General features: G+C 34.8%; 1 protein-coding gene across 1 annotated transcript in view; it reads right to left on the reverse strand.

Moving 5' to 3' along the window:
- MAGI2 (membrane associated guanylate kinase, WW and PDZ domain containing 2) overlaps positions 1 to 13,156 on the reverse strand; it is a 1,715,773-nt gene that overhangs the window by 1,241,158 nt on the left and 461,459 nt on the right. The window contains 1 exon segment of the mRNA XM_043965407.1: positions 6,319 to 6,435. Coding sequence (XP_043821342.1) covers positions 6,319 to 6,435 — 117 coding nt within the window.

A 13,156-nucleotide genomic window follows, 5' to 3' on the forward strand; every position in this document is an offset into this window, starting at 1 on the left:
TCTTTCTTTGCCAAAGGTAATTAAGTGGTAGCCAAGGTCATATCAGTTCAAAGCATATATTATAAAAGATAATAGAAGATTGTGAACATTGCTAGTTCTCACAGTAAAACCAGCTACCAAAGCACTGGGAGTGAGATTCTAAGTCAGAAAATTTAGAGAATATTTTAAAAAGAAATGAAAGAAGTAAATCAAAATCAAGCAAATTGGGCTACATTTCCGTTGCTTTTGTTCAGTTGTTTAAGTCTTATTCAATTCTTCACAATGCTGTTTGGAGTTTTGTTGGCAAAGATACAAGACTGGTTTGCCAATTCTTTCTCCAGATCCTTTTACAGATGAGGAAATTTAGGCAAATGGAGTTAAGTGACTTGCCCAGGGTTATAGATAGTTAGGGTCTGAGGCCAGATTTGAACTCAGGAAGATGAATTTTCCTTACTCTACACCTGGCATTCTATTCACTATGCCACCAAGTTGTCTGGATATTTCTATAGTGATTTATTATTATTGATTATAGGAGGGTTTCATATTTGGGCCTTTACCAATTTGGTTTAATGTTGAAATCTTGTGAAGCATATAAACTTTTTCTCAGAATAATAATTTTGAAAGCAAAATATAAAATACATAGAATTATAAACAAAACAATTAAATTTTAATACAGTTATCTGTGCAGCTAGGTAGTGCAGTGGATAACTCACCAGCCCTGGATTCAGGAGGACCTGATTTCAAATCTGGCCTCAAACACTTGATACTTACTAGCTGTGTGACCTTGGGCAAGTCATTTAACCCCTCATTGCCCCCCCCAAGAAAGAAATACAGTTATCAATATATTTGTAGAACAAGTTCATGGGTCTCTTGTTTCAAAGCCTTACATAGTTACCCTGAATTAAAAACAAAACAAAACAAAACGTATGGGCCAATAGTTTGAAGATTCAGTCTTCTTCCTTACAAATGAATGAATAAATAAATAAATACATAAATACATAAATCTATCAACAGATTATCACAAATTTTATGATACTTTGCCTTTCCTTCAAGATTTTCTAAGCTCGTGGCTGGTGGCTGAACACGTATATAAATTATGCTTTTCATTTCACTGGGAAATGCATTGATTAAGAGCAGTAACTTGAACCCACTGATGGCAAATAGGTTCTTTCTCACACTTTCTTCACTTATATTGTATTACAACTTGGTGTTATTTAAAAAATAAGAAGAAAGAAAAAGGAAAAAATGGGCTTTTTTATAAGGGACTAAAATCTGTATGGGTAAGGGAGGATGTCATGACTTTATCAAAGTATGTGCCTTTCTTAACTTAAATCATCCTATTAAGCCATATCTTCCACATAGTAGCTGATTAATAAATATTTGTTGAGTTAAATTGCTCCTTTAATGCCCTCTCAATTATACTAATTCTTGATTCTTTAAAATATAGATGTCTCATCTCAATCAATATTATTTATGAAAAAGCTGTACTTTCAGACATATACTTTGGATTTTACTCTACTTCATATGCATTCATTTTTGGCCTTATTAATTTGCCTTTTGTTTACCCCTTCATTATTATTTATTCTGGTTTCAAATAAGTTTATAATGCTTTCCAGCAAAACAATGTCACCAGTTTTAAAAATATAGGTACGAGAGGGAAAAATCCTCAACCTTTCCAGAATTTTTGTTTGTGAAGTTTTAAGAGTGGGCACTGTCATCTTTTACCATTTCTTTTGGTGGGAAAAAAGTAAATAGGTACATAATTATACTTTCCTCCAACTCTTATTTGCCTTAATTTGGATTTTAACAAAAATCAAGAGTACTGTCTCCATGAATACATTAATAAGATAGATACATAATTTGCAATCAAATTTATGAACCCATCTGTGACTGTTAAAAAATTCGCATCATAGATATTTTAGCCTTTTAGGGGAAATGAATGCCTTGACATTAAAAGACAAAATTCAAAACTAAATCATTTCTGCTGTTTAATTTTAATAAAAAATTGATAATATCATTCTAGATAATTTATACTTGAATATATCAGATACTGGCTCTTTTTATAACACTGAAAATCAATCTTTGAGTCATTAAACATTTATTAAGCCCCTACTATGTGCCAGGCACTGGCAATGCAAAGAAAGGCAGAAAACTGTCCCAACCTTCAAGAAGCTCAAAATCTAATAGGAGATGATAACACATAAAAAGAAGCTGAAAATGCAGAGGAATAAAGGTATTCCACATAAGGTTATGATGAAATCATTCAGCCTGAAGGAAAATGAGGACGTGGCTACCCTGGGTTACCTCCTTAAATGGAGAATCTTGGAGAAGTTATTCCATGTCTACTCTTCATCCTCTGCAAAGAGAAGGGGGGGGGGTGGAACCTGGAACAGGAGTTACTGTGGAAGTATAAATTTCATATTTGATATGATCTTGCAAGAGGAGTTTCTGGAGAACATGAAGAAATTGAAGACATCAGTTGGGTGGAAAATATCATGTATGCATTAGAGATTAGTGATAAATATGCTGCAATAATACTTGTAAAGCATTTATTACAGTGCCTGACACACAGCAGTGTATAGAAATGTTTATTCTTTTCCTCTCCTTCCTTGGAATTATGAGGCATCCTTCTGGAACTGATACAAAGTTGACCAAGGGACATTATCTGAAAACTAACTAGGGTTTGAGTAACCTAGATTGAGTCATCCTTCCCATGACTCTCCATCTGTTGGAATATCGTATTACTTCTTTGTCCATGATTTCAATTTCTATGAAAACCTTTGTGCATGATAGTCATTGGTTCCACTGCCTCAAATGAACCAGTTTGTAAAAATCCAGGGATAATGTAAAGGGCTAATCCATGGAATAGTCTAAGGATAATCATCCAGGGATTTAAATCTAAACAAAAATGGACTTTTTTTTTTTTTAGTTTAAAGTACAGGAACTTGTTTAAAGAAAATAATGACAGTATTTCATTGGAGTTGATTTTCATAGTAATCCAATATATCTTAAACTATACATTTAATAATATTCAGAAAAGGCATTGATAGGCTTTACCACTCTGCCACTGTAGATCTTACACATGCACCCATGCGTGCATGCAGGCATGAGTACAAAATGGTGAACCCCTACCAAACGGAAGGAAACCAGGGGTGGTTAGCCACGCACAGAGCTTTCTTAATGCCTGGTAATGACTGAGAGTAAACAAAGTTCAAGGGATTTCAAGAGGAAAACTAGGAGAAAAGTTAAGGTCAGTTAGAATGCCCTACCTAAGGAAGATCTAGATTCTCCCATTGCATTTCTAAAAGCACAGAAAATTTAGCCTGAGAGGCCAACATCTCATACACTGAGAAGTGTGATAATGGTCCTTCCTATTGGCTACTATGAATGGCTCTCCTAGCTTGGAAAGAAAAACAATGTATATCTTCTGTTGCTGCTGTTGTTGCTATTTTCAGAATATTTAGATTTACTGAGCTTCTCCATATCTTTGTACAAATAGATTCAAGACATTATGCTAAAGATCTTATCTTAAAATTCTGTTTTTAGTCACAAAAGGTTGTTTTTTTAATTTTTATATTCATTCTCCCATTATGTTTTTGAGGAACAGTGTAGCATAGTAAGTCAATCTTGTCCTAGAATCAGGAAATTATGTGTTCCCTTCCTGCCTCTGAAACAGACCAAGTCACTCTACGTATGTCATTTTATCTTTCAATTGCCACAGGTATCTTTAAAAGAATAAGTTGAATTGATAGAATTACTTTTCCTTTCTCAATAAAATCAAAGATCCATTCTACCCACCCCCCCAATCATTCACGAATTGCATCTAAGCACTAGAAAATTAACTGACTTATTTAGAAGCTATTACAAGATTAATGTCAATTACCTGTATATTTAATTAAGCTTGCCTCATTCCCCTCTCTGCTTTAACAATGATGGCAAGTATACCTCAATGTCAGCTTCTTATCTACTTCCTTCAGCTTTTACATACAATAAAGTGCCAGTCCTTTCTTCGTACTTCAGATCTCCTTTCTTTCATGTCACAAAAGATAAATTCTTACAGCAGCACTGACAACATCACAGTTTTGAAAATGCATCCATCCGTTACCTTATAAATAGTACAGTCACTCACTTTAATCCATCTTCTTCTGCCCATCACTCTAATGTCAAATTTACAAGTTCAAGGATGTACTTTCCTCCACTTCCAAGAAAAAAAAATCATGAGTTCAAAAGTGGACTTCTCCCCCCTTGTCCCCCCCCCCCCCCCCCCCCGCCATTATGACAAAGGTGTTCACTTTGAATTATAAGTTTTCAATCACAACCATTCTGATTTTGGAATACTTAATATTGTTCATCTGACATTTGAGGTTTGATGAACATTTAATAACAAAACAACCATGTCCCTGCTCCTTAATTGAAGACCTCTGGATACTTAATACATTTCAGTGCAAGATGCATTTTATAGAACCTAGAGTCTAGGATGATCCTTTCAGTTGTCCCTTGTTTTTGTTTTTTGTATCCTCCCATACCAAAATTATCAAAATCATTACCTAAACTCAGTTTAGTGTAGTGCAAGAAAGAAAGAATTAGCTGATAGCTTTTAGACAAAAGGAAAGGTTTCTGGTGAAGAATGCTAAAGCAACCTGTAACAAATATAATTTGCTACCAGTTCGACTGTGGTAAAAAAAAATGAAAGTTTTTAACAGTCGGTTAGGATAACTGAAAGACGCCAGTTTTTGAAGGACCACCCTTTCGGGGAGGAGACCAATGGCATGAGCTACGCACGCCACTCCGCCTGCTGCGCATGTCAGACTGCCTGCTATCACTCCACTTCCAGGGTTTGAGCTTAAAAGGCACGGAGAGAACGGAAGTGGGCACTTTCTCCTGCTCTGCTGGTCTCCTGACTGAGCTGCACAGGCTGATGCTGATGAGAGTTCGACTGGGCCCGGCTCGAGCTTAGCAGCAGCACTCGCTTGACACCGACTCTTTCTCTCTCCCCAAAGGTGGCCCTGGGCTTTTGGTGAGTTTTATACGGAATATAGACTAAGCTTAGATTTAAGACGATTTGAATTGTATTTCTACTTTCCTATCCTTCTAGTCAACATCACCTTGTGACTACCATACAATAAAAGCTCTAACTAGAAAACCAGAAGCTTCTTCCATTTACTAGTCTGGGAGATAAATTAAGGGAAAGGTTAAAGAGGGGAGATTTATGATCTAATATCCAATTTTAAATCTCACAAGACCTTGGTACTATTTGAACCAATGTTTCAAAGAGATTACCATTTATGTTAAAGGAAACATGAGATTCTGAAATCAAATGAGGAAGACTGGTGTTAGAACCTAATCTTTCTACCATTCTAGCTTTGGATAACAACATTTAAAAATATATTTAAAATATTAAAATAAAATTTAAAAAGATATAAACCAAATCCCACCGGCCAACCACATACACACATATGGCTCCAATGTGAGCATCCACTGGCCATGATGATAATACACAAGATAACCTGCTTACCAATTCTTCATTCAACCAAAATGGAGAGATGTTTGACAAAAATTTCAGTTTTAGGTGTTATGAATATGACCATGAGAACTATGTCTAAGATTCACCAACATTAAAACAGGTAATAATTTTGATAACCTAAAATTTCTAATTGTTTCAAAACTAATTTTACTTTTCAATAAAGTCTATGTATATATGTACATATGCATGTGTGTGTATATATATATACACAAGCACACACATACATAATAAAATGCTCAGGTAATTCTCAAGATTATATCTGTGTGTATATTATTCCTTCACCCTATGATGAACCTTTCATTTATTCTGAATCAATTATTTCTAGATACTATACTGGGGATCACAATTCACTTGACCACAACCTCTCTCTTGACCACCAAAATATAATTCTAATCAGAATTTCCTGTTCCAAACCACTATTGTTTAAACATGTAGATTCAATTGTTCCAAGAGAGACATTTAACAAACTTATTTGGTTCTGAAGAATATGTATGTGAGTGTGTGTGGGGGAAATTACACATACTACATTGAATAAATGACATTTGCCAGAAGTTGCAATGTGGATAGAAGAGATGATAATTTATGTCAAGAAAAACATGGGTTCACACAGTCACAATCAGATTTCATCATTGGTGTTCAAATGCTTTCTTTCTGTTCTAGCCAGAGTTAACAAATCAAAACCTAAGCAATAACATCAAGAACACCACAGCCTTTTAATCCTGCCCTCCATTGATTGGATATAATATGAGTGCTTCTAGCCTCTTGAGTACCTCTTTAATCAATCAACATATAGACACCAAAATCATCCTACTCACATGGTACAGTCCGGAGGTAGAGGTTATCTCGAATGATCTGTTGAAGTTCATGGTCCACTGATCCCTTCTGAAACCGCAAGTTGAGGTAATGGCGAAGATCTTTATCCACAATTCCTCCTGAAATATGACATTTTCTTAATAAAGGGAAATGGAATATGGAAAAAAAAGTATTGTCAAAATTACTTGACCCTATTTTGAAAAGAAGATGGGCCCATTTATAATGTATTCTTTTATAAAAATATTCACTTATGAACTTTTTAATAAGCTTTTGAAGAGCAAATACAAGATTCTGTCCTACAATTTAAGTATTAATAAGGTTCCACTTAGGATATGTTGTTAAAACATACATGGGATTACTTAAATATTTTCGTAGCTTACTGAGATGAAAATATTTCAGACACCAAATAACAAAGAGAACAGTACACCCACTTCTTTGTATTTTAAAGTTCAAAAATAAACTGGCCTATATTCAAATTTGATGATAGCTATTTATAACTCAAGATTTGGTTTTAAAATTGTAGCATGAATTCCAATGCTATTTTTGTTTTGGATTTCAGAAACAAAAATAATCTTAAATACATATTCTATTACAATCTATTGAATAAGTAAACAAGTAACGGGATCAGGGATCTTAGACCTAAAGATTTTTATATTGGTAAAATCATTTATCTTTGGTTTCTTCATCTTTAAAATGCTAATGTTTGTCTTTTTTTAGATATTTGCAAAGGATTGATAAATGTTAGTAAAACCTCAATATTCTGGACAAATTAGGGGAATAAGTAAATTAGTAAAATGTCAATTCGAAATTAAGAAACATCATTAATAATACATAGTTAATAACTAAAACTTTGCTAGTGTTGTTTGAAAACCTCTAATTTGATGTATTAGATATTACTTAAAACTAGTCTAACAAAGTGAGAAATAGTTTAGTGTAGAGAATTGAGAGTTGGCCTTTAAGGCAAGAAGCTTTTGGTTTAAGAATCATCTGTGGCACATGTTGTTTGTGTATATCTGGGAGAGTCACATAATTTAGACCTGTAGGCAAATCTCTAAGACAAGAATGTGCAAAAAAGATTCTGATCTGCATTGATAGAGTGAGTTTCCTCACTCTGTAGTTCTCTATACTAAATGAAATAATAGGCACATTTTGTCTCTATAACAAAGAGGTTGCATAAGTGCTCAAAACCAATTATTTTAATTCAGCGAATATTTCATATATTTATTCAAACTTTTCAATTTCTTATAAAAATGTTAATGCTTATTATTAACCTAACATCACAAACATGCAATGAGTAAAATTAGAATACTGGAGCAGCTATGTGGTTCAGTGAATAGAGCACAAGCCCTTGAGTTAGGAGAACCTGAGTTCAAATTTGGTCTTAGACACTTAATACTTACTGGCTGTGTGACCCTGGGCAAGTTAGTTAACTCTGATTGCCTCCCCCTCTCCCCCACAAAAGAAAAAAACAAAACAACAACACAACAAAAACAAAAAACAAATAGAATTACTGAGATTTTCTTTTTCAAAACTTTTAGAAGGTACATGGAGCAAAAGAGATTTAAATATCAGAATTCATACATCTGATGATGGGATTCTATAATATTAAATATGTATCTCAAGATCATTGCTGCATTTTTGTTAGTAGGATATATGTATGATAATAGTCTCCAAAAGTTTAGAAGGCAAAACATAGGGATTTTAGATAGGCTAATCTTTGTTAATCAATTGAACTAGTCTGAAATAGCTAAGAGAACGGCAAATGTAAATAGAAATGCATGCAAAAATTACAAAGGACCATAGGCTTAAATTCTTTTAAATAACCAGAATTGGGTTATGGCTATCTTTCAAAGTGAAAGTTGAACCACTACAAACATATGAAATATTATTCTGTGGGTATTTACATCTGTTTTGCAAACACTCATTTAGCCAAATCTGCACTTAAAACAGCAAGTTACCTAGTCATCTTGCTAACATTAAAAATAAACCAATTAAAACTTAACCTGTTTATTCATAATTGCCTATGAGATGTCATATTCAATTTATAATCTAGTTCCATATATAATTACAGTGAAACTTACTGTCAAAATGTTGTCTCCAAATAGAAAGTTTTGCATACAAGCCTGAGCAAATACTCTTAATATCGTTATATAATCCATATGAGATTGAAACATAGTAATGTGAAAAAAAATAATTATACCTTGCATTTGCATAAATATCATTTCCTAAACTCTTACACCATAAACCCTTCCAAATTCCTTTACATAAGAAATGAAATGAGAACAAATGACTACAAAATTCATTCAACTTTAATGAAATGCTCTAAAGAAACTAAGTCTTCTTGAAGCTGCCAGGGGAAAACCTACCAAGTAGTTATCTTTGGTCATCTCTAGGTGTTCATGCCTTCCACACATTTCTGAAACACTGAAACCATTACCTAGAAAGCACATTTCTTCCATTGGTGTCTTGGTAGAGGAACAGACCATGTCTATCTGCCCTTGCTAGCTCATCATAGGATCTGAGTCTAAGGAAGCGCAGCTTTCAAGTAATCTCTGCTTGTAGTCAGGATCAGCTGACCTTCCTTGATTAGCTAGGAGAAGAGAAAGACCTCAGCTCTTCCTTTCCTTCTCCTTTCTTCTTCTCTGAAAAGTGTAACATACCTAATGATGAAGATGCTTTTTGGCAGACTGAGAAAATGCCAGTGTTAGAACAACAGATGTAATCTGCCACCTGACATAAGCTAGAATCACTCACCTTATGGGAATAGCACTGATAAAAACACATTTAGTAACCTACACAGATTTCTGCTGCTCGGAATGTATTTTCACTTTAAAACTACATTTTTCTAACACATATGCATTGCATCTGTCCTCTCAAATAGTCTAGGTAGATAAAAAGAGCAATCCTTGATTTTCTTCTACTGTAAATTTAATTGACTAGACACATATCTCTTTCAGCTAAAGTGATCTATAGCCTTCCCCACAGATTCAAGAACACCGTCATTAACGAGAAACTCCTGTGAGTTAAAACTGAACCACCTGCATTCATTAAATTGATTTGATACAAATTATAATGCACTACTACAAATTATCAGAGTTATTCTTTGAGAGACATTTACCACGTTCTATTACACACATATTATATCATTATTTGAAGTTCATAGCAATCACTTTGCAAAGTGTGGCAGCATTATTCATGCTATGTTCTCATGTCCATATTTCTCCCTTTGCAAAATCGTCAGAAAAAGAGGGGAAAAAAAGCTTGGTGGATAAGACAGTGATAACAGTAGAGCTGATAAATTTAACCCATGCCTGCAGTCTGACACTGAACCCTATCACTACCTATTTTCCCCAACCCTTACCCTAACATCAAAGCTTGTCATCTGAAGCTGTCTGAGAGTGACAAAGTTCCCTTGCTTCCTTAGAGTTATCTTTTCTGCAGAGTTTCTTCATCAATAAATAAACAAAAATCCCCTTATTGTTTCTGGTTTAGGGGGCCAACTGACAAGATTAAAACTCACAAACGGATCTCCTTTATGTACTGATTAATGTAGTATTTCCCAGGGCTTCACTTCAAAGCAGTGTCCAGTTCACTAATGCCATAAATACTTCCAGTCATACTTATCACAATTCACCTACAACTTCTTCACAGTTCAATGAGTTCCAATAACAGCTTAGCATCTATATAGAACTTTTAACATTTACAGAGGTATTTAAGTATATTGTCTCATTTGTTTCTCATAACAACTCTAAAGAGATGATACTATTATCATGCTTATTTTAGGGATGAAAAAATTGAGCCAGAGAGGTGAAGTGACTTGCCTACGATCTGACAATTAATAAACTCTAAAGGAGGAATTCAAATTCATGTTGTTTTGACTCAGAGTTTAGCATTCTACCGGGTATGCCTTTTAGTGCTAAATAAAGCCTTCCACTTTGTCTTTAATCATGCTTGTGTGCATGAGCGCATGCCCCTCAGAATACCTTTATCTCGCACACAACATGACGAAGATGAGAGATCTGAGTTTTCTCAAACAAGATTAGCTTTTACAGAGACCAAAGCTTGAGACATATGAAATGTTATCAAATGTAGATCATGCTACAGGTGTCTTGTTTTCGCAGAGTTCTGAGACTAGAAGTGTTTTCACAGAGAGCAAGACCTTTAGTAAACTGGAATGTCCCCAGAGAGACTGGCTCCTACCACAAGGATCTGTTCCTCTGAATGTTTTGAGATGACAAAAATTTACACAGTAAGCAAGCCTGTAGTAACCTGAATGGTCTCACAGTATGTATCTCCAACCACAGATAGCTTTCTCTCTGAATGTAATATAATTGAATTGACATTTTCCCCTCCCCCTTCCTGGAGGTGAGAGTTCCCCAGGTGTTACATATTGTACATGTTTTCTGAATGCAAAGATCAGTTGGGCTGACTTTTTTTTCCCCTCACTCACCTCACCCATGCCCTGCGAATGCACCACACATAGATAGGCACAGGCAGTCACCTGCATGATCCTCAGGGATGGTTCAGGTGAGAGAGAGAGGAGGTTTTAAAAGAAAAGAAGAGGGATGGGGGAGGGGCAGGTGGCCCTCCAGATACCCACAGCCCATTCTCCTAACTCCCGCTTTTTAATCATTTTTAAGGTTAATAGTACTACATTTAGTCTTGAGCTCAGTTGTAATTTGACAAAACCATTTCCTTTTCTGGTCATTTATCTACTAAATTCTATCGGTTTCACCAATTTTGGGGAGCAAATTATAGGTCATAATGTGCCTTAGCCTATTTACTTCCACTATGTATCTCTACATTGTTCTTCAGGTCAACTACAACATTGGTTAGCAGGAGAAAATAGTGTTTCATGACACACAGCCAAACAGAATTTCTGGAAGAATATGGCTGTTCAAAAGGTGAGATTCTATTTTAGGTAGCAACTTGGAGTCATTAAAACGGTGGCATAATTTCTCAGATAAAATTTAGCCCACTCCCTTCCATATGTAGTGTCTATCCAAAATGCATCTGCTGAAAAATCAACTCAATTAACCTTTCATCCAATTGCATATCAAAGTCTTGACAATAACCACTCTACATCCACTTGGGTTTTGCTATGTTGGTAGAGACTGAAATCTTTGAAATATTAAGGATCTCATTCAGCTGCATTATTCTGGAGCAAGATGTGATCTGAAGAATGTCATCAACCAATAGGGTCGTGGTAAAGCCCTTCATTAACAACTATCAATGTATGTGTGTATACACACACACACATATATATATGTATATATGTATATGTAGCTAAATCTATCATATACACACCTAAGATATCCATATATCTATTTACCAGAAGATAACTATTTTTCCCCCCAAACCTTATTACATCCTGGAAGATTTAGCCTGATAGGACTTTTATGCCATTCATTTTTTTTAATTATAAAAGTATTTTATTATTTTCCAGTTACATATAGAGATAGTTTTCAACATTTGTTTTTATAATATTTCTAGTTTCAAATTCTTCTCCCTCCCTCCCCTCCCTTCCCTCCTCCCCAAGACAGCAAGTAATCTGATATAGGTTATGTATCACATTAAACATATTTCTGCATTAGTCGTGTTATAAGAGAAGAATCAGAGGAAAAAGGAAAAAAAACCTCAAAAAAGAAAAACAACAGCATCAAAAACAAAAGAAATCGTACAGTTAAATCTGCATCCATATTGCACAGTTCTTTTTTTTTTCTAGATTTGGAGAGCCTTTTCCATCATGAGTCCTTTGAAACTATCTTGTACCATTGTATTGCTGAGAAGAATCAAGTCTATCACAGTTGATCAACACATAATGTTGATGATACTGTGTACGATGTCCTCCTGGTTCTGCTCATCATCAGTTCATGCAAGTCCTTCCATGTTTCTCTGAAATCCACCTGCTCATCATTTCTTATAGCACTATAGAATTCCATTACATTCATACACCATAACTTGTTCAGCCATTCCCCAATTGATGGACAGCCCCTCAGTTTCCAATGACTTGACACCACAAAAAGAGCAGCTATAAATATTTTTGTACATGTGGGTCCTTTTCCCTTTTCTATGATCTCTTTGGGGAAAAGACCCAATACTGGTATTGCTGGGTCCAAGGGTATGCACAGCTTTATAGTCTTTGGGGCATAATTCCAAATTGCTCTCCAGAATGGTTGGATCAGTTCACAGCTCTACCAACAATGCATTAGTGTTCCAATTTTTCCACAGCTTCTTCAACATTTATTATTTTCCTTTTTTGTCATATTAGCCAATCTGATAGGTGTCAGGTGGTACTTCAGAGTTGTTTTAATTTGCATTTCTCTAATCAATAGTGATTTAGAGAATTTTTTCATATGTATGCCATTCATTTTTTTTAATTCCATAAGCAAGTAATAAGTATCTATTATGTTCAAAATATAACCACACTGGAACATTTCAGTCACTGTCCCATTCCTGTTAGTGCTTGGAAATATTAAGTCAAGGGGCTCTTAATATTTTTTGTGCTTCGAAACCTTTGGGTAGTCTAGTGAAACCTAGAACCCCTTCTCAGAAAAGTGTTTCAAATGCATGAAACAAAATGCACAGCATTACAAAGGAAATCAATTCTACTCATTATAATTATCAAATATATATGTATATGTATGTATGCATGTGTATATGTATGTATATGTGTATATGTATGTATGTGTATATATATGTATATATGTATATATATGTGTGTGTATATATATATATATGCCACAGACCCCATGACAAGAACTCCTGTCCTTGGGTTCAGAGTCAAACTCACCTTAATTATTAATATCGTAATGTGCCCTATGCCTATTTCTAGGACTT

The sequence above is a fragment of the Dromiciops gliroides genome, chromosome 5 (genome assembly GCF_019393635.1).
Source record: "Dromiciops gliroides isolate mDroGli1 chromosome 5, mDroGli1.pri, whole genome shotgun sequence".
NCBI classification, from domain to species: Eukaryota; Metazoa; Chordata; class Mammalia; order Microbiotheria; family Microbiotheriidae; genus Dromiciops; species Dromiciops gliroides.